The sequence below is a fragment of the Haliotis rubra genome, unplaced genomic scaffold (assembly GCF_003918875.1).
Source record: "Haliotis rubra isolate DU_JTF1 unplaced genomic scaffold, ASM391887v1 Scf773, whole genome shotgun sequence".
Classification (NCBI taxonomy): Eukaryota; Metazoa; Mollusca; class Gastropoda; order Lepetellida; family Haliotidae; genus Haliotis; species Haliotis rubra.
In genome coordinates this window covers 65,693-88,618 of record NW_025767494.1, presented here as the reverse complement: position 1 = coordinate 88,618, position 22,926 = coordinate 65,693, and the positions used below count along the sequence as shown (strand labels likewise).

The 22,926-nt window shown below is 40.6% G+C and overlaps 2 protein-coding genes across 5 annotated transcripts in view; one reads left to right on the top strand and one right to left on the bottom strand.

Annotated features, from left to right (window-relative positions):
- The window catches only part of LOC124260747 (uncharacterized transporter slc-17.2-like), a 21,226-nt gene extending 8,577 nt beyond the window's left edge, over positions 1-12,649 (top strand). Inside the window, exons 7-10 of the mRNA XM_046695059.1 lie at positions 463-612; positions 3,246-3,378; positions 4,324-4,565; positions 12,452-12,649. Of these exons, the coding sequence (XP_046551015.1) occupies positions 463-612; positions 3,246-3,378; positions 4,324-4,565; positions 12,452-12,649 (723 nt within the window). The remainder of the gene's footprint in view (positions 1-462; positions 613-3,245; positions 3,379-4,323; positions 4,566-12,451) is intronic.
- LOC124260759 (E3 ubiquitin-protein ligase TRIM33-like) lies at positions 11,516-22,926 on the bottom strand. 4 transcript variants are annotated; one of them, XR_006894163.1, is made up of 7 exons: positions 22,836-22,926; positions 17,293-18,371; positions 16,728-16,792; positions 16,388-16,496; positions 15,022-15,087; positions 12,983-14,112; positions 11,516-12,876 (listed from the first exon to the last, which is right to left on the bottom strand). XR_006894163.1 is itself a non-coding variant. In XM_046695069.1 (6 exons), exons 2-6 carry the CDS (start codon positions 18,368-18,370, stop codon positions 13,595-13,597), a joined length of 1,836 nt encoding a protein of 611 aa, XP_046551025.1. In that variant the 5' UTR covers position 18,371; positions 22,836-22,926; the 3' UTR covers positions 11,516-13,594. The 4 variants fall into 4 exon arrangements, 3 of the variants coding, with proteins under 3 accessions (XP_046551025.1, XP_046551026.1, XP_046551027.1); XM_046695069.1 differs by having other exon boundaries at positions 11,516-14,112; XM_046695070.1 differs by lacking the exon at positions 22,836-22,926 and adding an exon at positions 22,449-22,810 and having other exon boundaries at positions 11,516-14,112.

The following is a 22,926-nucleotide window of genomic DNA, read 5'->3' as shown; positions in this document are numbered from 1 at the left end:
GTAAGAGTCAAAAGAAAACCTTTCCTTCCACCTGTTTGATGAAATAACACGGAACACGTGAACAGCCAAGTGAAAGACAGAACATCAATGTATTGGTTAAATCCTCTTTTCAAGTGTAAATGTCTTTTTCCGGCAGTTGGGTGAGTGAGTTCAGTTTACGCCGCACTCAGCAATATTCCAGCTATATGGCGGCGGTCTCTAAATAATCGAGTCTGGACCAGACAATCCAGTGAGCTTGAGCATCAATCTACGCAGTTGGGATACGATGACATGTGTCAACCAGGTCAGCGAGCCTGACCACCCGATACCGTAAGGGCCTTATCAGTGAAAGGTTTTCTGTAGTATACATTTATCTTATATACCAATTTATATTTAGAGCTTTATTATATATTTAAATCAGGTCAGAAACCTGTGACAGCATTAGGACGTGCATTTATACAGATCTTTTTTACCTTTGTCCAGAAACCCCCGACACCATGGAAGGCCATGATGACGTCACGAGCCACCCTGGCCCTGATCGCGACCCACACATTCATCAACTATGGAATATACATGCTGATGACACAGCTCCCAACATACATGGAGGAGGTCATGATGTTTGACATCAAGTCGGTGAGAATGCTTCCAGCTTCTATGAACAGTTTGTTGCATCGTTTCCATCAGCCAAGAAAGTTACTATTAACAAGACAAAACATTGATTACACATTGTTTCCTGCTGACTGGGTTCCGTCCTATAGCGCAACTTAGTACTATAACCGGTCCAGAATTTTTAGACCCACTCATTCAACTGGATATATAAATATTAATCAGTATTATTTCATACATCTAATCACTTGTATATTGCAACTCTACTCTCCTAATTATTGCAAACACGTCGTGCAGCGTGCTCTGTCGTACCATGTGCTCTGACAAACGGAAATCTGGAAATCGTGGATATCTCAAAACGAGGTTCGGCCGCTTGAAATGTTTGGCGGTCTTGTACGGCCTTGCTATTATATCAATCATGTTGTACGTTACAAAAATACATTTAATAAGCGCAAAAAAGCACATAACAGGTGTAGCCAGTGAGCCAGATGAATTATCATGCAAAACTTCATGCTGCCTTAACCTCGCCATAAAATATTGAAATACGATTTATTTAAAGTTTAATCTTTAAATTCATCTGTAAATACCATTTTCTTATGTAACAAGGAATTGGAATTTTGTGTAACCATAGTTGTTTGTAGTGTCTCTTTTCACTTTCACACGGGAAAATTCTGATCGGCTGAAGAGAAGGCCATTGTCTGAATTGGTTTATGAGACTCATGTTTCGGTTTGGACGATCATGCGAGAAGCTACCATTAGCTCATACAATGCACTTAAAAGTAGCACAATTTAAAGGACAATGTAATGGATGTTTATAAATGCTAGGTGTGGTGATATATATATATATATGTTCGTCAGTGAACAAGACACCATCCCACGCATATATATATACTGTATATATACTGAACTACAAAAGTAAGCACATTTGTGGAAATTGTATTTAATTTTCAACAAGTAACACTTGATGCTATAATTCATCACGCATAGAAATAGAGTGACCATTTGACCGCACAATGGAAGTGTCAAAAGACGTGTTCAATCCAGGACGTCAAGCTGACGTTACACATTGTAGGGTAGGGGGTGAAACGTTCCAAATGACAAAAACGAGTTAATAGCGTGTGTAGGCTCCACGTGCGTGAATGACGGCTGTGTATCGTTGTCGCATACTGCGAATGAGGGTGTTGATCTGGACGACTGTGATATTGTTCCACTCTTGACGCAGGGCCTGCTCAAGTTGATGGATGTTCACCACATTGAGATGATGATGACGCACTCGTCTGCCAAGGAGGTCCCACGCATGCTCGATAGGGGACAGGTCTTGTGATCTTGCAGGCCAGTCTAGTACCCGGATGTTGGATGCCTGCAAGAGCTGCGTGGTCAATCTTGCAGTATGGGGTCGTGCATTGTCCTTCTGGAACAGGAACTGTGGCCGATTCTGCATGAATGGAATGACGGTTGGTGTGATGATTTCGTCACAGTAGCCCTGAGCATTGAGCCTTCCAGCGACTACAACCAAGTCTGTTTTCCCGTTCAAGTGGATACTAGCCCACACCATCACGCTACCTTAACAGTAGCGGTCCCGTGCAATGACGTTGGCGGAGTCACAGCTTTCCTCTCTTCTCCGCCATACCCGAGCTCTACCGTCCGCAAACTCCACACAGAAGCGCGAATCATCACTGAATAATGTTTGGCTACACTGTTGTTGTCGCGACCGTTGATGGATCTGCGCCCACCTCAATCGTTCATTCAAATGACGTGGTGTTAATGGCACGCCTACAACCGGACGTCGGGCACGTAGGCCTGCTGCATGGAGACGCCTGCGGACTGTCTGGAGGGGAATGTGTGTACCCGTAGCTTGCCGCAGCTCGTTGGCCAGACGTGCTGCGCTTGTTAATCTGTGTCGTCGTGATAACGTCAAAATGTGGCGGTCTTCCCGTGGGGTGGTAGAACGAGGCCTTCCTGACTTTGGTCGGTCTCTAACTTGGCCAGTTTGTTGGACCCGTTGCCGCAGACGAATAATTGTGCTGTAATGCACTTAGAAGTGCCTGGCGACGTCTCTTACTTGCTGGCCAGCTCGTAGGGTTTCATTGCGTTCAATCCGAGGGCTTCATTGCGTTGTTTTTCTGACATTCCAAGCCATGAACAATTCTTTGCGGTTTATGTACACTGATACTCCAGTGTGTCATGTCAGCCCTTATATACACCCCAGATTTTTCTGCCGATGGGCATAAACATGATATGCACGTGCACCATCCTGGTTTTTACAACGGTCCAACAATCGAGTAAAGTTTGATGGCACTCAAGTGTGTCATCATTTGTTCACGTTTGGGCCAAATTTCAGTATTTTGTCTCATATCATTCTTTTGTATGTAAATGTTACAAAAATGTGCTAAACGTTTGTTGTTCAGTATATATATATATATATATATATATATATATATATATATATATATGCGTGCGTGCGTGCGTGCGTGCGTGCGTGTGTTTACAGGTGTTTACAGTATGCACCATCTAAGTGAGGCAAAGCTTGCCAATGTCGATCGACAAGGTTCAGTCCTAGGCTCTATGCTTTTAGCACTCTTTCAGCTACATGTCGACCTACAAGACAAGATGAGGACCGGCAACATGAACGGCAACTGTGAAAGATGATATTGTTGCAGAATGGATTATACTCCATGTTGCCGTACCTGGTGTTCTGGGGTGTCGTGGTGCTGACCAGCGGGCTGTCCGACTATCTGGTGTCCAGGAAACTACTAAGTGTTGGTGCTACCAGGAAGTTCCTGAATACTCTAGGTACTCCCTGTCATTGATCCATAGAGGTATTGGATATTAAAGTACGAGTCGTATACCTTAATTAGCAACCTTATTAGCAATATTAAAGTATACTTACAACGCTGGTAGTGTCGGGGATACTCCTCTTATTGTCTCAACTGTTATATACTATCAAAAGAAGTTTGGGATATTCCATTTTGCGAGCATACCACTAGCCAATGCCAATGCATACGAGAAAAAGTAATATATATCCATACAGATGAAGCATTTCAAAGGAATGGAATAAATTGTCACATTTTCCCTTCATTTCTCTTCATCATCTCTTTCCTCCTTGGCTTCATCATTTGCATTTTATCAATCTTGTAAATCCAATATCCCCTTCTTTTCTTTAATGGTATATTTGACGTCAGATGTTACCCAATCTCCCTCTTAAGAGTGGGATGGGTTTAAAGTTTTCAACAGTATTTTAGTTATATCACGGCGTGTCGAGTTGATACAGGGGAAAACGTCCGACATTTACCAACTCACGAGCACTAGTAAGGTGCTGATAAATCTAGGATTAATAAGAAACTCTTTACCGAAGAGAATTATAACTCTGGTCATCAGAAAATCCTAAGGTGTTTCATTTACTTGGGAAATAAGGTCACTTTTCATTTAAATTGAAAAGCAATAAGAACCAGATTGATTTATACTATCCAATAGCTTTCATCGAGTGATTGGAGAGCTCGACTTTCGTGGGCTGATCTTTCCACATGGGTACAATGTGTGAGGCCCATTTCTGGTGATATTGCTGGAATATTGCTAAACGCGGCGTACATTCATGATAACTTAGTCACTCACTCTCAAGAGCCTTCCACTTTCCCCCAATTGCTGATAACATCATCAGCTAACATTATATGCTATCTTCTCGAAGAAGTGAAAGTTTGCTGTATAACATGAGTTAACTGCGTTTTGTCTTGTCTCAAGGGTGTATGCTTCCGGCCGTGTCAATGCTGGTATTAGCAATGGCAAACTGTCTTCCGCTTCCGGTAGCTATAACCATGCTGTGTGGAGCTGTTGGATTGGTAGGATTCGCTTTTGGAGGCTATCTTGTAAACTACGCCGACATCGCACTGCAATTCTCTGGAACACTTAGTGGCCTCGGTAACTGCATCAGCAGCATTGCTGGGATCATTGCTCCGTACATCGTGTCTTCCATAACAGTTAATGTAAGTCGACACCAAAAGAAACAAACCTCAGAATCTTACATCATAAAGACGTATAATATATGTGATTCACATGGCTAAAGAGCCGTTGTGAGCTCTGCTTACCTCCATATGGGTTTCATTGCTCCAGGGATCCGATAGTCAGGGGTTTGAATCCCGATTTGGTATAACAACATCCGTTCCAATGTTTTCACCGGATTGTCCAATATCCAGTTTTGTTACTATATGTCAGAGTGTTTTGGTGACAGATGATCTCAATCAGGAAGATAATATGGAATACGACTTTAAACTTTATATTATCCATACATAATAAAATATATCTGAAATCGAAAATATTCATATTGTATGACAACCATTTAAATTGCCACTGACTTTACAAAACACAATTCAACAAATACGATTGTTTCTTCTTTTTACTGACAATTTCTCAAAAAACGTAACATGATTCTATCAACATCTGAAATGGTAAATGCACCATAAAACACGTAAAGGTGTTCCTTTTTTAATGACAATATGTCTCAAAGAAACTGTATAAGAGCTTTTTCAATCAGTTTACCATGCATCACATCAATAAAGTAGTATTGTTTTTACTGTTGTGTTAAAGAGATGGGGTGAAATCTTATACAGACATTGGATAAACGTAAATTTAAAACATCTGGACAATTTGTCAATACTTTGGAAATCAACAGTAGCTATTCATATGAATGCACAAAACAAAATAAAAACATAACTCAAAATATATGTCCTTCTTTAGCGTGTAGTGGCAAAAGGAGCTGTCTACATCTACAATATACGCAAGTAATGTTTAATAGAGCTGCTGCCACATTGCATGAATATTATTCTATATCATAAGTTATAGGACTGGGTATACACATGCATAAGCTCAAAACTAATAAGAATATATTCGTGAATAAAAGCATCAGGAACTACGATTTTGAGATTCTAAGTATAATAATGTCGTCTTGAATTCCAATAAAGTAAATTCTTCATCTAAAACGTAACGTTGGTCAATATATAAAGGATTCATGGGCTGTCAGGTCAGAATGGAGACGTCAGTTTACCAAATAAACATTTGTTATTAACAATAAAATAACCTATTCTATTCATATCGTCTGTCTTGACTCAGACGTTGAACATAAGTACTCTGACAGAATGGAAATTGTAAAAAATTGACTTCTTCCACTATATCATCTCTATTATATAAAAATGCCTTGCTCTGGCATCCTCTAAATGTCTTCTTAGCGGACATATTCGCCTCGCCCAGACCATCTCCCGTTCCCTGTTCTCTCTCATGCATTTGTTTTATCAGAGACGAGATAAGTAAATCAACAAATATACTAGTGACGTTCTACATCTGTCACTCAAAACCTGGGCTCATCGACACAGACTTGTCTCATGAATGTATTTTTGTTCTGCAGGGAACGCGACAGGAATGGCAGTATGCGTTTTTTCACCGGATTTGGGTCGTTTTCTCTGGCTGCCCTGATTTTTCTGATTTTTGGGAGTGGAGACATTCAACCATGGGCCAAACATGAATCTATTACAAAAGAAATCCGATCGGCGTCTGATGCAACCCTACCAGACAAGGACGCAGACACGGAGCAGTCATGTGCTTGACAAACATAATGTTGGTGCCTAAAGTGACATAAAACTAAACAAACTACTCAGTTGTCAGTGTCATAGTGGTGTGCTCTTTATGTTCATATATTTTTCATTACCCCACCGACACCAAAATGATACAAGAAGTGTTCAATGGTTAAACGGATCAAGGGACAAAGGGTTTCATGGGGGATAGCATCCATTATTATCTTGAATCAAGATAGGATTTCTTTCTCAATTATGCGCAAAATGTCATATGTCAGTCATGTATAATCTCTGCACGTATTTCACATTTAGTCAAATGTCCAAAAACAGATGAACGTCTTGTGATCGTGATGTCTACCAGCGTTGAGCACGGGAGCTGTGATTGTAGCCACGGTATCAATTCCCTTCAGCGCACATATGGCTGGCGTTTTCGAGAAGCTTCTTCTTCCAGTCTTCCATCTGTAGATCCGGTCCACTCACGAGTTTCATTTCAACTCTCTTTGGGTTAACATAAACTGCGAATACAGGCCACATCTTTTTGTTGTATCTGGCACCATGGTGTGGCTTGCTGTCACCAATGCAACCATATCCCAACACCTTTCTGTTGTTGGTGTCCAGGAAGGATACCGCCATCTTGTCAGCATCAACAAGAACTCCGTACTTTAATGTCACAGATGTTCCTGCCTTATTCTCAAACATGTGGTCTGCTGTTGATACGTACCCATTAACAGTTATATACCTCGTCCCGTTATTCTCAGTATTTGCTATGTGCAGACTGCATGAATTAGGCCGACCGAGGATATAATGACAACTGTCCATGACATCCTCTCCACACACTCCGACCTCAAACACAAGGTTCCTATCACCCAGAGGCTTGTCCAGTTCCACATCCGCCTCCACCTCCCAGTACACCAGGCCGCTAGAGGGCAGTGGGGAGATGCTGCAGGTACCGCAGTAGTTCTTCAACATCTTCCCACTAATGCCCACTCTTCTCCATTCAGGATGTGTGGTGTTGATGAGAAGGCCTTTGTCATTAATGTGTGTTCTGTAAAGGTTTACTCTGTCGGAATCAAACATCATCTTTGGACCTGTCACAGGATGAGGCAAAATACAATGTTTACAGATAACAGTTAATATATCATACATCGCGTATATTATTGCGCTTGTTTTAGCAGCCTAGAAATACACACATTCTGTCGTCCCGGTGGCATCGTATACATCTATGGCGATGGGGTAACCGAATGTTTAAAGTGTTCATTCGTCACGTCGAAATGAACACTTCTATTACCCACATGGGTACAATGTCTGAAGCCAATTTCTGGTGTCCCCAGGCCGTGATATTGCTGGAATATTGCTAAAAGCGGCATAAAACTAAACTCACTCACTCAAATACAACCAATGGCATCACAAGCCCCTTTGTCCCGACTTCACTGGGATCGTATCCCGCTCTTCCTCCTCCTTCATTGGGTGTTCTATAACTTGTTCTCAAACAAATACGTGCACTATGTGAAAGGTCAAAATTCACTCTCTTTCTTAACTGATTATGAACCTTATTCTTAAAGACAAATTACATTAAATGAAATATTTCAATACCAAATAATATTGCCTCTATGTTACGTCGTGATCTCGTGTCTCAGACCATATTGGACGAAGACTGTTATTTTTAATATTTTTGTATTTTAGTTATCATTACTGTCTATATTATATACGTGTTATCTTACATTGCAAACGATATTTAAGAGTACACTCATTTTTATTCGGATATTACAACTGATAGCATGTATCATTACTGTAATGGTTCATTTTTAAAAACTATAACAATTAATTTGTCTTCACACTTTATCTAAGAGTCATGGTGAACATAATATTCGTATGACACATACACAAAGATATTAATATTCCCTCTTACCTGAATAGAAGCTCAAGAGAGATCTACCCACACAACATAACTGGCGCGACTGCAATGTTGGCTGTGCACTAGGCAATAGAGTAACCTCCTTTGAATAGTGACACGTGATAGCAGTTAGTGAACGAAGCGTCATAAAATATCAATGCGACACCGGATAGAACGACGCCTTGCCTAGAGGTGAGTGAGGGAGAATGTTTTAGCAATATTCCAGCAATATCATGGCGGAGGACACCAGAAATGAGCCTTACACATTGTACCCATGCGGGGAATCGAACCCGGGTTTTCGGCGTGACGATCACCGCCCTCTTTTTAGCTGTACCGGTGTGTACGTATGTATTTAACGTGACGAACGAATGTATGTATGTTGGATGTATGTATGTATGTATGTATGTATGTATGTATGTATGTATGTATGTATGTATGTATGTATGTATGTATGTATGTATGTATGTATGTATGTATGTATGTATGTATGTATGTATGTATGTATGTATGTATGTATGTATGTATGTATGTATGTATGTATGTATGTATGTATGTATGTATGTATGTATGTATGAACGGATGGATGCATACTTGCATGTAGGTATTAAAAAATACCAAATATCGGAAGAATTGCTTTGCTTCTATTCCACAGTTGCAGCATTTATTCCATACGTGTTAGATATCCATGGATGGATGGATGGATGCATGCGTGTATGCATTAAAAGACACATATAAACATGTATGTATATATGTATGGGTGGACAAATGGTTCCATGTATGTATTAAAAGAATAACAAATATACTGACGTACATGAGAAAGTACACACCTGGTGTTTTGGGACTATTCCCAATAAAACCATAAATATTTTGCTAGCAATGCTGTAATTGGGCACAATATCTGTGTTGTTTTGGAAACACTTGCACAATGTTTGTGACAAGGCAGAATCAAAAGACTTTGTAAATATTAATGCTGTTTTAAAGAAAATATTTTATCAAAGAATCAGGTGTGTACTTTCTTTTGAACGTCAGATTATCTGAAGAACACCTTTGGTTGCGGTTATTCCGCACATGTTAGATATCTACGATCTACTTCTCACATAAAGACACTCGTATTTCTTAAAAATCCCATTGTACATATGATACAAATTTGCTCACAATCAATTGCAGTAATGGCACAGTCCTGGTCCCTCTCCAGTTCATGCAGGTACGTGTTGCCGTTGAGGACTGAAAACAACATGGCTACCCACTGAGTATCAAACCACTGACTGAATGTGAACCAGACCTGAGGACCTGTTCTACCCGATGTATCAGTGTATATATGTGGTATTTATACCAGTTCTCTGTGTGTCAGTGTTCCGAGACAAGATGTATATGTGGTATATATACCAATTGTTCTATATATACGCACCATATAGATGGGTGCTTTGTACTGGGTTTGGGTGTTTGACATCAGTATCAGGTTGTGCCATCTAAGTGAGGCTACAGTTGCCTGAGGGGATCGACAAGGATCAGTCCTAGGCTCTTTGTTTTCAACACCGTTTCAGATACATCGCAACCTACAATACAAGATGAGGACGGGCAATATAAACGGCGATTGTGAAAGATGATTATGTTGCAAATGGATTATACTCCACGTTGCCGTACCTGGTGTTCTGGGGTGTCGTGGTGCTGACCAGTGGGATGTCCAACTGTCTGGTGTCCAGGAAACTTCTAAGTGTTGGTGCTACCAGGAGGTTCCTCAATACTCTAGGTAATTCCTGTCCTTGTTCCATGGAGGTACCCGTGAAGATCCGAGTTAGAATAGGGCTTCAGTAACCCATGCTTGTCGTAAGGGGCGACTAACGGCATCGGGTGGTCAGGCTCGCTGACATATGTCATCGTATCCCAGTTGCGTAGATCGATGCTGTTAATTACTGGATTGTCTGGCACACTTGATTATTTACAGAACGCCGCCATATAGCTGGAATAGTACTGAGTGTCGTTAGGCGACAACCAAACCAAACCCATGGAGGTATTGGATCCGAATCTTTGATTTGGGCAGGAAGCAGCTACAAAAACGTCCACAACGTAGAAGCTACAATACCTTTTCATGAGAAGTGTGTGGGGTGGATGACCTTATTAGCAATATTAAATACATACAACGATTGAGGTGTCGGGAATGCTCCTCTTATTGTCTCACTTGTTATATTTGACTTCAGATGTTACCCCAATCTCCCTCTTAAGAGTGGGTTGGGTCTAAAGTTTTTGAACAGCATTTCAGTTTTATCACGGCGTGTCAAGCTGATGCAGTGAAAAACGCCCGATTTTTACCAGTTTAGAAAACTCGCAAGCAATGGTAAGTGGCTGACAAACCCAGAAATAACTAGACACGAAACTCTACACCTCAGACAATTATAACTTCGATCATCAGAAAACTATTTATTGGTGAAATAGGTCATTCAAATTGTCAATACTACAGCAATAGCAGCCGGGCTGAATTAAAATATATACACTTTGTTCTATCAATGCTTACTTTCAGGTAAATATACTAGTCATATAACTCTTATCGAGTGAAAAACTCTCAAGAGCTCGATTCAGCACATGGGCACAATGTGTAAAGCCCATTTATGGTGTCCCCCACCCTGATATCGCAGGATTATTGCTAAAAGCGGCGTAAAACCATACTCATTCATATTCAAGAGCTTTCTACTTTTGCTTAATTCTCAATGACATCATCAGCTGTTATCTTCTCGAAGAAGTGAAAGTTTACCGTACAACATAAGCTAATGGCGTTTTGTCTTGTTCTCAAGGGTGTATGCTTCCGGACTTGTCAATGTTGGTATTAGCAATGGCTAACTGTCTTCCGCTTCCGGTAGCTATAACCATGCTGTGTCGGAGCTGTTGGATTGGTAGGATTCGCTGTTGGAGGCAATCTTAACTTCGCTGTAAAATACGCCGACATCGCACTGCAATTCTCTGGGACACTTAGTGGTCTCGGGAACTGCAGCAGCAGCATTACTGGGATCATTGCCCGTTACATCGTGTCGTCCATAACGGTTAATGTATGTCGACACCAAACGGAACAAATCTTCGATCATACAGATATCATATAATATATGTGATTCACAGATCGCAAGAGCTGCTGTGAGCACTGTTTACTCATGTATGGTTCATTGCCCCTGGATCCGAGAGTCATGGGTTTGAATCCCGATTTGGTATAACAGCACCTGTTCCAGTGTTGAAAGTGTTGTATCGGCAGAGATTTCTTTAGACTTTGGGGGTGTTTTCACCGGATTTTCTGATATCTAGTTTGTTCATGTGTCTGAGAGTGTTTTGATGACTGATCATCTCAATCAGGAAGATAGCATGGAATGGGATTTTAAACTTTATATTATCCATACATAGGAAAATTATCTCATGCATGGAAAATATCTCTATCATATGACCAACATTTAAACGGCCACTGACTTGGCAAAACACAATACAAACAATTGCGATGGTTTCTTCTTTTTACTGACAATTTCTCTCTAAACGTAACGCGATTGTATCAACATATGAAATGGTAATCTGCAAGTGTACCATAAAACATGTAAAGGTGTATCATCTTTAATGACAATATGTCTCAAAGAAACTGTATATTAATTTTTCAATCAATTTAACATGAATCACATCAATAAACTAGTATTGTTTTTACTGTTGTGTTAAAGCGACGGGGTGAAATTATATACACAGATTGGGTTAACGTACATTTAACAGATCTGTACACAATCAATATCAATACACAAAATAAAATAAAAACATTACTCAAAATAGATTTCCTCCTTTTCTCAATTTTAGTACCACAGAAAATATGGATCTTCGATTTTATCAGTTGTTACGGTTAGGTTACACAAATCAGAAATCAAGTGAATTCTGTTGGATTATGTTATCGTCCGTTTGGCTCAAAAGCGGACCGATGAATTGCAATCTAACTCGAAAACTAATACACATGTAATACTCAGTGAAACACTGATCATAATCAAAACATCAGACCAACTCTGTGATTTTTTGGCAGAATTCATGTCCGAAAAATAAAGATGTTGTTTAACAAACTATCATTAAAATTTTGCTTCACGTACACCAAGCTGTTTCTTTCTTTGCACTCCTCCCTCGTAACAAATAGTGAACTGTGTAAAAAGTTTAATGATAGTTTGTTAAACAACTTATTTGTAAATGTCGCTGCAAAAGGGGTTGTTTACACAAAAGTACGAATAGAAAAATGCTCCAGGTCTATTCGACTCGCCCAGACCTTCTCTCGTCCCCTTTTCTCTCTTATACATTTGTATTATCAGAGAGTAAATCAACAAATAAACCAGCGACGTTCTGCATCTGTCACACAAAACCTGGGCTCATCGACACAGACTTGTCTCACGAATGTATTTTTCTTCTGCAGGGAACGCGACAAGAATGGCAGTATGCGTTTTTCACCGGATTTGGGTCGTTTTCTCTGGCTGCCCTGATTTTTCTGCTTTTCGGGAGTGGAGACATTCAGCCATGTGCCAAACATGAATCTATTACAAAAGAAATCCGATCGGCGTCTGATACAACCCTACCAGACAAGGACACAGACACAGAGCAGCCATGTGCTTGATACACATACTGTTGGTGCTTAAAGCGTATAAGCCAAACCAAGTACTTGCTTGTGTTATACTGGTGTCTGTTTCATGTTCATATTTGTTTCATTACCCCATCGACGCCAAAATGATACAAGAAGTGTTCAATGGTCAAACGGATCAAGGGACAAAGGGGTTTCATGGGAGATAGCAACCGTTACTATCTTGAATCAATTACAACCTGGATCTTGGTTTGATTATACAACTGACTATTCATTTGATTAATTTCAAAACCAATACGTTTTGGTCAAGATGCATTCTAAGGCTGTGATATTGACTTTAGGTGACTTATCACAACTCATATGATCAACATGCGATTAACACTTATCATATGCGAGCCAACGTATTATTTATCTTTCTATCATTTTGTTTAATTCTTTTTGAGGGCTGAGGATCATGCATTCACATGTCAGATAGATTTATAGTCAGCACAGATTCACATTTCAATCCTCATTAACAGACCCAATCACAAAGAAACAATAATATCCTGAAACAAACCCACAGCAACTCTCCAATTGCTTATTAAATATACTTTCAAACAAATCCCCTGTAGCAAGTTCTTTTTTCCACGAAAACAGCAGATAAGATTTCTTTGCCAATTATGCACAAAACGTCATGAGTCAGTCATGTATAATCTCTGCACATATTTAACATTTAGGCAAATGTCCAAAAACAGGTGCACTTCCTGTGATTGTGATGTCTACCAGTGTTAACGTTGAGCACGGAAGTAGTGATTGTAGCCACGGTATCAATCCCCTTCAGCACACATATGGCTGGCGTCTTCGAGAAGCTTCTTCTTCCAGTCTTCCATCTGTAGATCCGGTCCACTCACGAGTTTCATTTCAACTCTCTTTGGGTTACTATAAACTGCAAATACAGGCCACATCTTCTTCTTGTATCCAGCACCATGTTGTGGCTTGTTGTCAACAATACATCCAGATCCCAACACCTTCTCTGTTGTTGGTGTCCAGGAAGGATACCGCCATCTTGTCAGTATCAACAAGAACTCCGTACTTTAATGTCACAGATGTTCCTGCCTTATTCTCAAACACTTTAGCTGTTGCTGCATCCTTTCCATTAATAGCTATATACCTTATCACATCATTCTCACCATTTGATATGTACAGACTGCATGAATTAGGCTGACCGCCGATATAATGACTACTGTCCATGACATCCTCTCCACACACCCCGACCTCCAACACAAGCTCCCGATCACCCAGAGGCTTGTCCAGTTCCACATCCGCCTCCACCTCCCAGTACACCAGGCCGCTAGAGGGCAGTGGGGAGATGCTGCAGGTGCCGCAGTAGTTCTTGAACATCTTCCCACTAGTGCCCACTCTTCTCCATTGAAGATGTTTGGTGTTGACGAGAAGGCCTTTGTCATTAATGTGTCTTCTGTTCAGGTTTACTCTGTCGGAATCAAACATCATCTTTGGACCTGTCAGAGGATGAAACAAAATACACTGTTTATAGATAACGGCTAATATCTATCATACATGGCGCCTAAGAAATGCACCCATTCAGTCATCCTGGTGATATCATTTATAACCGGGGCGATGGGGTAGCGATGGTTAAAGCGTTTCCTCGTCACGGCAGAAATACCACCAATGTCATCACAAGGCTCTATGTCCCGACTTCACTGGGATTCATATACCGCTCCCCCTCCACCTTCTATGGTTGTCCTTTAATATTTTCTCAAACGGATACGTGCACTGTCAGTAAGGTCAGTATTCACTCTCTTTCTGAAATGAATGTCAGCTTTATTCTTTTAAAAAATTACATTTAATAAATTATTTCAACACCAAACCATATTGCGTCTATGATACTTCGTGACCTCGTGTTTCAGATCAAGCACGAAGAATGTGTTTTCGTAATTTGTATTAACAGTTTACAGCTTAAATTATAGATGGGGGATAGCTCTTCACAACTAATGAAAAAAGGATTAACGGAGTTGTCTCTCTTGAATGAAACCAAGCACTTGATAGCTGGTCAAGGTTGTTTATACTAGAAATCCAATTCAACATATTCCTAAAATTCTCAATAATTTCTGGTCATACTATATTATAGATGTGTTATCTTACATTGGAGATATTTCAGAGTACACCCAGTTTTTTCGGATGTTACAACTGATGGCGTGTGTCATTATTGTAATAGTTGTTTTTTTAAAAACTAACATTCTCTGATCATATGATCTATTTCCTGTACCTTCACTGAAACATCACTTCGCGGATTTCCTTCTCGCTGTAAATAATAACTCATTTATACATAACATGTGAACAGAGCTTGTTACACTTCCTTGCTTAGTTGTCCTTTAATATACTTAAACATTAGAGGAAAATATACTTACATAGAACAACATGTGGGGCTCTGTTCACTGTACCAAGCACATGTAGCCAAGTGTCTTTGTCGTTGCCTGGAAAAATTGGGTACCTTAAGTGTTACGTTAATACCAGAAAAAGTACATTGTGAGAGAATGCATTTTATTATTTGCTGGATAATGTGTGTAAAGCAACAAAATATAAATGCCTTGCATATCTGTGAATGAGTAACACTATTTATAAGAAATCTCTGAAAAAGATCAGAAATAAAACAATTTCAATAGTTCTATAGGACAGATGAATGTGTGAGTATGGCTTTGCGCCGCATTTTAGCAATATTCCAGCAATATCACGGCGGAGGACACCAGAAAGCGGCTTCACACATTGTACCCATGTGGGGAATCGAACCCGGGTCTTCGGCAGGACGAGCGAACGCTTTAACCACTAGGTTACCCCATCGCCCCCAAAGGAAAGATGAAGGAGTTTGTGAGGAAGGAAAGGCAGCTGAACGTTTTATATGAATGATAACTAATTTGGATTTATTCTACTGCTATTGCTTGGGGCGAGGCTTGTCTGTCACTGTAATGCATACATAACGTTTACAAGACATATATCGCCCTGCCTGTAAGGATGGTAAATTGCTTGTCGGATATACTTCATGGTTAAGATGTAGCCCACTTAACGTTCTAGATTAGAATTATTCTTCAGCAACCCATGGTTTTCGACCAATGAGATCAGGTGGTCAAACTCCCTGACTTGGTTGATGTCATCGTAAAGTGACCTATGGTCATGATGTCAATCACTGTATTCATTGTTTACAGGTAGATGTAATATAGCCCTAATATTGCCGAGTGCGGCGTATAACAACAAACCCACTTTATATATCAGTAATGAGGAAGAGGCATATTCAATACGGGGTTACTGGTAATGTAACTAACAGTCATTAAGAAATGTCAGACCGCCTCCGTGGTGTAGTGATTAGAGCGTCCGCCCTGAGAGCGGAAGTTTGCGGGTTCGATCCCCGACCGCGTCACACCAAAAGACGTGAAAATATGGTACTTGAAGGACTGGTCGGCTTGGAGTCAGTATAATGTGTCTGAGTGGGGTATTCATGCTTCACTGCAGCATGGTATCTCAGTGGGCTAGCACTATAAAACCAGCTTCAGTCTGGGCTAGTACAAGCAGCCGCATATACACATACACACGCATGCACGTCGTCATATGAGCGAAATATTCTCAAGCGACTTTAAACCCAATTTCACCTCACCTCACCTAAGAAATGTCACCACATGTGACACTCGTAAACAAAAGGTTCTTACAAGAAGCAAATAATGGCTTGACAGGGTTTCTTATCATCTACGACTGTACCATGTATTCTCTACTGAAGAAACTTACCCATGGGATGCAACTGAATTACGATCCCCTGAAGTCTGGATACATCCTCCTGCAAAGTCTTCACCTTCTGTTCATTTTGAGAGGCTTCCTTTTCCAGTGCACTGATTAGCTGGACGGTATAAATAAACAGAGCACTTTCAACATCTGAATATGTTCTTTACTGTGACCATCGTTACTGATCTTGTTATTATGATGACAATAGGTTCAGTGACTTCTCTTTTGATAAGATTACATCACTTGAGATAAATAAAGCGTATTAAATGCATAAACAGCTCCCATACCTACGGGTCTTCAGACTTTCTGTCATAGTTCAAAACATTATTACTAAAAAAATATTTACCCTCTGAGCCTCTCTGTTCTGTGTCTGAAGTTCATCAATATCTGCTTCCAGTTTCATCTGAAGGCCTGAAAGAACATCAACTGCAGATATAGCCAAGAAATACACAGGGTACAATGCTAGTAGGGATTTAGACATGTTATCCTTATTCCAAAACCTGCTTTGATGGAACAGGAGTAACCCATTCATAGCATGTAGAATACAATTGTTTTTGAATAACATGAACGTATACCGTAGTTAGATACGTCGACGTCGAAGGGACCTGCGTGAATACTTCGAGGTAGCCGATGTTTGACAGAACCGATGAATTACGAATAATGAAGGCATACACAGTGGAAAGGTTTTACTTCGAGACAACTATAGGTTCGACACAGCAAATGACTATTACAAAATCCATATAAACACTTCTGACAAACACACTGCCCAGAACACACACGCACAACCATATCACTATAACTTTCAAATAATAGAAAGTATCAAAATAGAAGATTGAAGAAGATAGTCATAACATCTTACATGATCACCTGAATCTGGTTGAAAAGAACGTAAAAAGCAAAGCGACAGTTACCTGTTTTAAGTGATGCTTCCGGAGGTGATTCCGTCTGGGTAACTGAAGTCATGAAACCACCAAAGGATGATACTAAGGATTTCAAATCCGGTAAACCTTGCTTTGAGAAGACGACACACGGTTCGTATTTGTGAACAGCAGGAACGTCAGCCTTTATACAAGACTCAAAGGCCTGTGTGATGGAACTCTTCACTTTATGGAGTTGGGAAGGTGAGGCGGAGAGGAGAGTCCCGTTGATGTAGTCAAGGACTGTCTGGCAGCTTGTCTCTGATGACTTCAGGACAGGGAGTCGACTGTCGTTGATCTTCCTCATGGAGTCTAAAATCTTATCTAGCTCCACAAGCACCTCCTTCTCTCGCTGATCTATCACATCTCTCAGCTCAGAAAAAGTGTGTTGAACGGTGTCTCGGAGAGAAACGGCCTTCTCGTCAATATGTCTTGCTTGTGCAAGAACCGTTTCTTTTGCTGAAATTATCTTTTCCTTCTTCTCTGAAGCAGATATAATGTAAACTTTGAAGACGTCTTGTTCACGACTCAAGAACATATTGGCTGTGTCGGTACCGTGACTGACGTGATCTTCATAGTGGCATTTGAAACAGATGAAACAGTCACAGTCTTTATCGTAGACGTCCAAACGTTGTCCGTGTTTCTCACAGACGGACTGGGACATTTTCGATGTACATGGAAGATCAGAAATCCACTTCATTGTGTGATTCCTAGTTGCTTTCACCTCTGAGTGAGATATATGGCAGTGCTCGCAGAAATAGTCCTCACATTCCTGACACCAAGACATTGCCTGGTTCCCATCCATCTTGTTGGTACATTTGAAGTTTGACGGTCGGTGCTTCATTGTCTGGTTGAGAACGTCACCAAGAACAACATCGTCTACTGGGAAACTCCCGACATCTTTATCATGACTCTTCAAGCAGACAGAGCAGTCCAGAGTTGTGACTTCCGGTGACTTGAGACAGTCCTCACATACAGGATGTAGACAGGGAAGCAGGTGCGGCTGTGGTCCTCTGTACCTGAAGGAGGTGCTGCACACCACACATTTGGGGAACACAGAGTCTGAATCCATCCTGTAACAAACACATCCATGACCACTCATGATATTACAACTTGGAAGATATACACGGATCTTTGACGATCATACACCGTTTTAGATTCGAAAATTATTTGAACCTGATCATATGAGTTGATAGGACTTTATGCCTCTTTGGGCAATATCTATATATTACGGCCAGGGAATCGTGGCAACTGCAAAATTTATTTACACAGTTTATACGTTAACCATTGCAGTAATACGGTATATAAATTAAATAAACATTTCAAATTAAATAGAGTCGACAGGAATTTAATATGCTGAAAACTTTATATCTTATTATCTTATCTCACACATAAATGTCGCTTTCTGATTGGCTGAGCGCTCTTCTATTATTTTCAATGTACCCCGCTTACAAGCGAGTAACATTTCAATGTACCCCGCTGCCAATGGCAACTCATTCTGTACTTCGTGGTAGTAATTCTTTATCTCGAATAACATTGAATCACGTATGATGTACGGAAATTACCGATGTTTTGCGAATGCAAATCGATGGAAGGGAGATAACTCTAACTCTGTTTTTCTTGTCAGCAAAATCTAGCGATGGCTACAAAAAGATTTGTACCGGTGCTTCAAACAATTCAAACTTAACATTAAGGTGTTCGGTAAGATAAATACGTTGTTCACTGGTCCCTCGGGGCCCATGACTGATTATTATAATGGGTTGATGTACCCTTTATGTTTGTTTATGTTCCCTTTGCCCGAAGGGTTGATGTACCCTCGATGCTTGTTTATGTTCCCATTGCCCGAAGGGCGAGGGAACATAAACAAACATCGAGGGTACATCAACCCATGCCCCTCTCGTGACCCGAGATAATATAACCGATATAATAACTAGCTGACAAAGTGACCACCGTCTTCTAGTTGCTAAATCTTAATGAATCTTGATTTCTGGTGTCCCCTGCCCTGATATTGCTGGGTTTGAAATCAAACAATTTAGTTTGACGAGTTAACTTGAAAATATTTAGAACAGTGTTTCAGCACAAACTGTGGCACAGCATCGACCACGTTACTACACATGGAACACACGGACTCAACATATGCAGATTTTGTAAAACATCCTCTGATTGGACTACCAATATGTGCCTCAGTCTACTCACATTTCAGAAAGGTATCCTTGAAATGACAAGGGCTGAAACTATATAGTTTAGTTTTTTAGCAATATTCCAGCAATATCACGGCAGGGGACACCAGAGGTGGGATTCACATATTGTACCCTTGTGGGCAATCGAACCCCAGTGTTTGGCGTAACGAGCGAACGCTTTAACCACTTGGCTACACCACTGCCCGAGCAGTTGAGGTCGGGCGACCGATTCCTTTATACAATTGAGGATATCAACCATTTTATATCCGCTGGTGGAGGACAGGTGTTTTAACACAGAAAGATTTTTTTGCCACAGGTCTCTTCCAACAGGAAACACGAACTCTTTGGATCCTCCTCTCATTGAAACATATGTCTGTCTTTGTGGGAATTGTAAGTTTAGTGGTTATGGAGACGGTTTTGTGACTAAAATGTCCAAAGAGCCTATTCATATGTTGACCTTGTGGTACGACCCAGTGACGGATGCTAGCTACCAAGCCTGCAAACTTCGTGGACTTTTGCTTTCATCCACTGCCTTGCATGTTTCAGGGTAGATTATTTTCCAGACCTGGTCTGGTTGGTTTGAGTCGGACCAATTTGGGTTTGAATCCTGGTTTCCAGATTCATCAGCACCACACCCATTCTCATGATTCTAACTACAGTGGTAAATAACTGAGACCAACATCACTACGGGCTTTTCACAACCATGACTGATTGATTGTTGTCTAACGCCGCACTCACCAATATTCCAGCTATATGGCGGCGGTCTGTACATATTCGAGTCCGGATCCAGTGATCAGCATCATGAGCATCGATCTACGCAATTAGCATACGATGACATGCGTCAACTGTCAAGATCACAATTCGTATAATGTATGCCATATTTCATGTATTTGAGGTGTGATAGATTTGGAGCGAGGACTTGTAAGCTGATGTGACCAGTGAGCGACTGTCTGTGTTGGAGATGTCTTGGAGACCATTGTATGTATCTGGGAAGTAAGGTTGGGGGCCAATGAAGTCGGGTATTGCTTGGGGGTATATAAGGACTGATTTGAAAGTTGTGAGTCTGATACCAGCTGGAAACTGTATGTGTGTGTCAGGTTGGCTGGTTTTCCTGTATATTCGACTGGTGTGAGTATTATATTATCATTTTATGTTATGTTTTAGTTAGAATGTGTCAATGAATTGTTCATACACTGAGATTAATGGCATTTCACCTTAAAATATGTAACCTCAGGCTAAATATATTTCTTATTATTGGTGAGGTTAGTAATATGATGGGATTGTAATCTACATGATATCATATTATAGTGTAAGTAAGGTAGTGTACTGGCGTAATGATAATCATCAGTCAGCAGGTCACGAGTAATGTGGTAGTGCTGTGTATCAAGGGTCAGTAAAGCAGCCCTGTAGACATATCCTGTGTATGTGAAATATATGTGTATGTTAAGATGTCCGTATATTGTATGTGTAAAGTCACCAAGTACATGGTGTGATTTTATATCCAGCGTCCGGGGCAGGTGATACACCCCGTAAGGCTGTCCCACCGATCGATAGGGATCGACCCTGACAAGCCGCCCGTGAATTTGGACTCTTGACATCTGAGTGTCTGGGGACAATGACATGCCCTCCTGTAAGGCTGACCCAGCTGGTCCACAGAGATCATACCGACATGCCGCCTACTGTGTAAAGTACACAGGATCAAGTGTACAAGTGTTTCCATATCTACATGCTGGAGAAGGACTCCTCAACTTCCTCAAGAGATCTGAACTGACTGTAAATTCCACTTGTGGTCATATATTAACATCTTCAGTGATTGTGTACAGTACACTGGCTATTAATTAGTACTTTCGATGCATTTGGTCTGTATACTTCATTTAATGCATATACTATAATCATATGAACTGTTGTGTGTTTCTTTAAAATGACATGTGTAGTGTAATGTTGTGATATTTTGAGTGTTGAGTAGGGGAAAGGGAATGAGTGTGTTTGATGATTGTGAGGATGAAGTTGAGAGTGATAGCATATATACTCATGTCAATAATGGTTGTCACCCCCTTCAATATTTTTAATTGGAGAGGGGGTGTGGGGTGTGTGTGTGTGTGTGCGGGGTTGGTGTGGGGAGGGGGGTGACAACCATTATTGGCATGAGTATATGAATTATTGTAAGCAAGGAAGATTTAGTTAAAAAATTATATTTACTTTTTATTTGCAGTTTGTGTTTATTCAAGTATGTGACGTCAACCAAATCAGCGAGCCTGACCACCGGATCCCGTTAGTTGCGTCTTAAGACAAGGATGGGTTGCTGAAGACTAATTCTGACCGGATATTCACGGATCCGCAACCGTGACTATGTCACGCCGTGAAATAACTGAAATACTGTTTAATCCAGTCACTCAGGCGATGCATTTGGCTTTCCAAATTTGATATCCATTGTGATATGCACGGATGTTTGATACCGGTATTTACCTATTAAAAGACACGCCAGTTTTAGAACAATATAAAATCATGTGCAACTTATTACTTTCATTATACGCTTAATACCCGGATTCGATTCCCCACATGGGTACAAATAATGTGTGAAGCCCTTTTCTGGTGTCCCCCGCCCTGATATTGCTGTAATATTGCTAAAAGCGGCGTAAAAACATACCCACTCACTCACTAGTACCTGTATTATTGTGCCTACATTTGCGAAAAATGAAATAATGAAAACGTATTGTGATGTTCTCTGACGGTCCGCATTCTATTCAAAGTATTGAGAATAAATTTTACTTCCGGCTTACCTCGGAATGACACGGGCCAATCAGCAATGTATATTGTGTTCGAGCCGGGTATATGTTGAGTATGAACTGTTACACGGTATTTCAATGTGCCAGCATTATTAAACGGACATAAGTCCGGACTGGTCCACGTGGCATTTTAGTGCAGGCATATTGAACGCGACTTTAACCCCATTTCACACACATCGCATACCTGGCAACTGGCTCAATGGCGCTGTGTCTGTCTCAATATCGACCCGCGTCGATATCCGGCTTGAAATTATTAAGTACAAAAACAACATGCACTTGAATACAAACAGCAGCCTGAACCGCCTGTAGAAAGTCCAAGTTAGGAAAAACACAGACAGATACAGTATCAAGGAATGTAACACGAATATAACAGATCGCAAGCTTATAGTTACTTCCTATTTCCTGGAATCGAAAGTGAAAATAGGAATAGCTGTTTCATCGAGAAAGGTGTGCATGATACTGTAGATATATACACACACACACATTTCATCTAACAGTGTCTAAGTGCATACTGAACATCATAAACATATGACACACACAATGACACAGAGATGTTATTATTCCCTATTACCTGAATAGCAGCTCAGGAGAGATCTACCCACACATCGCCTTAATGTTGACTGTGCGCTAGGCAACAGAGTAGCCTCCCTTGAATAGTGACG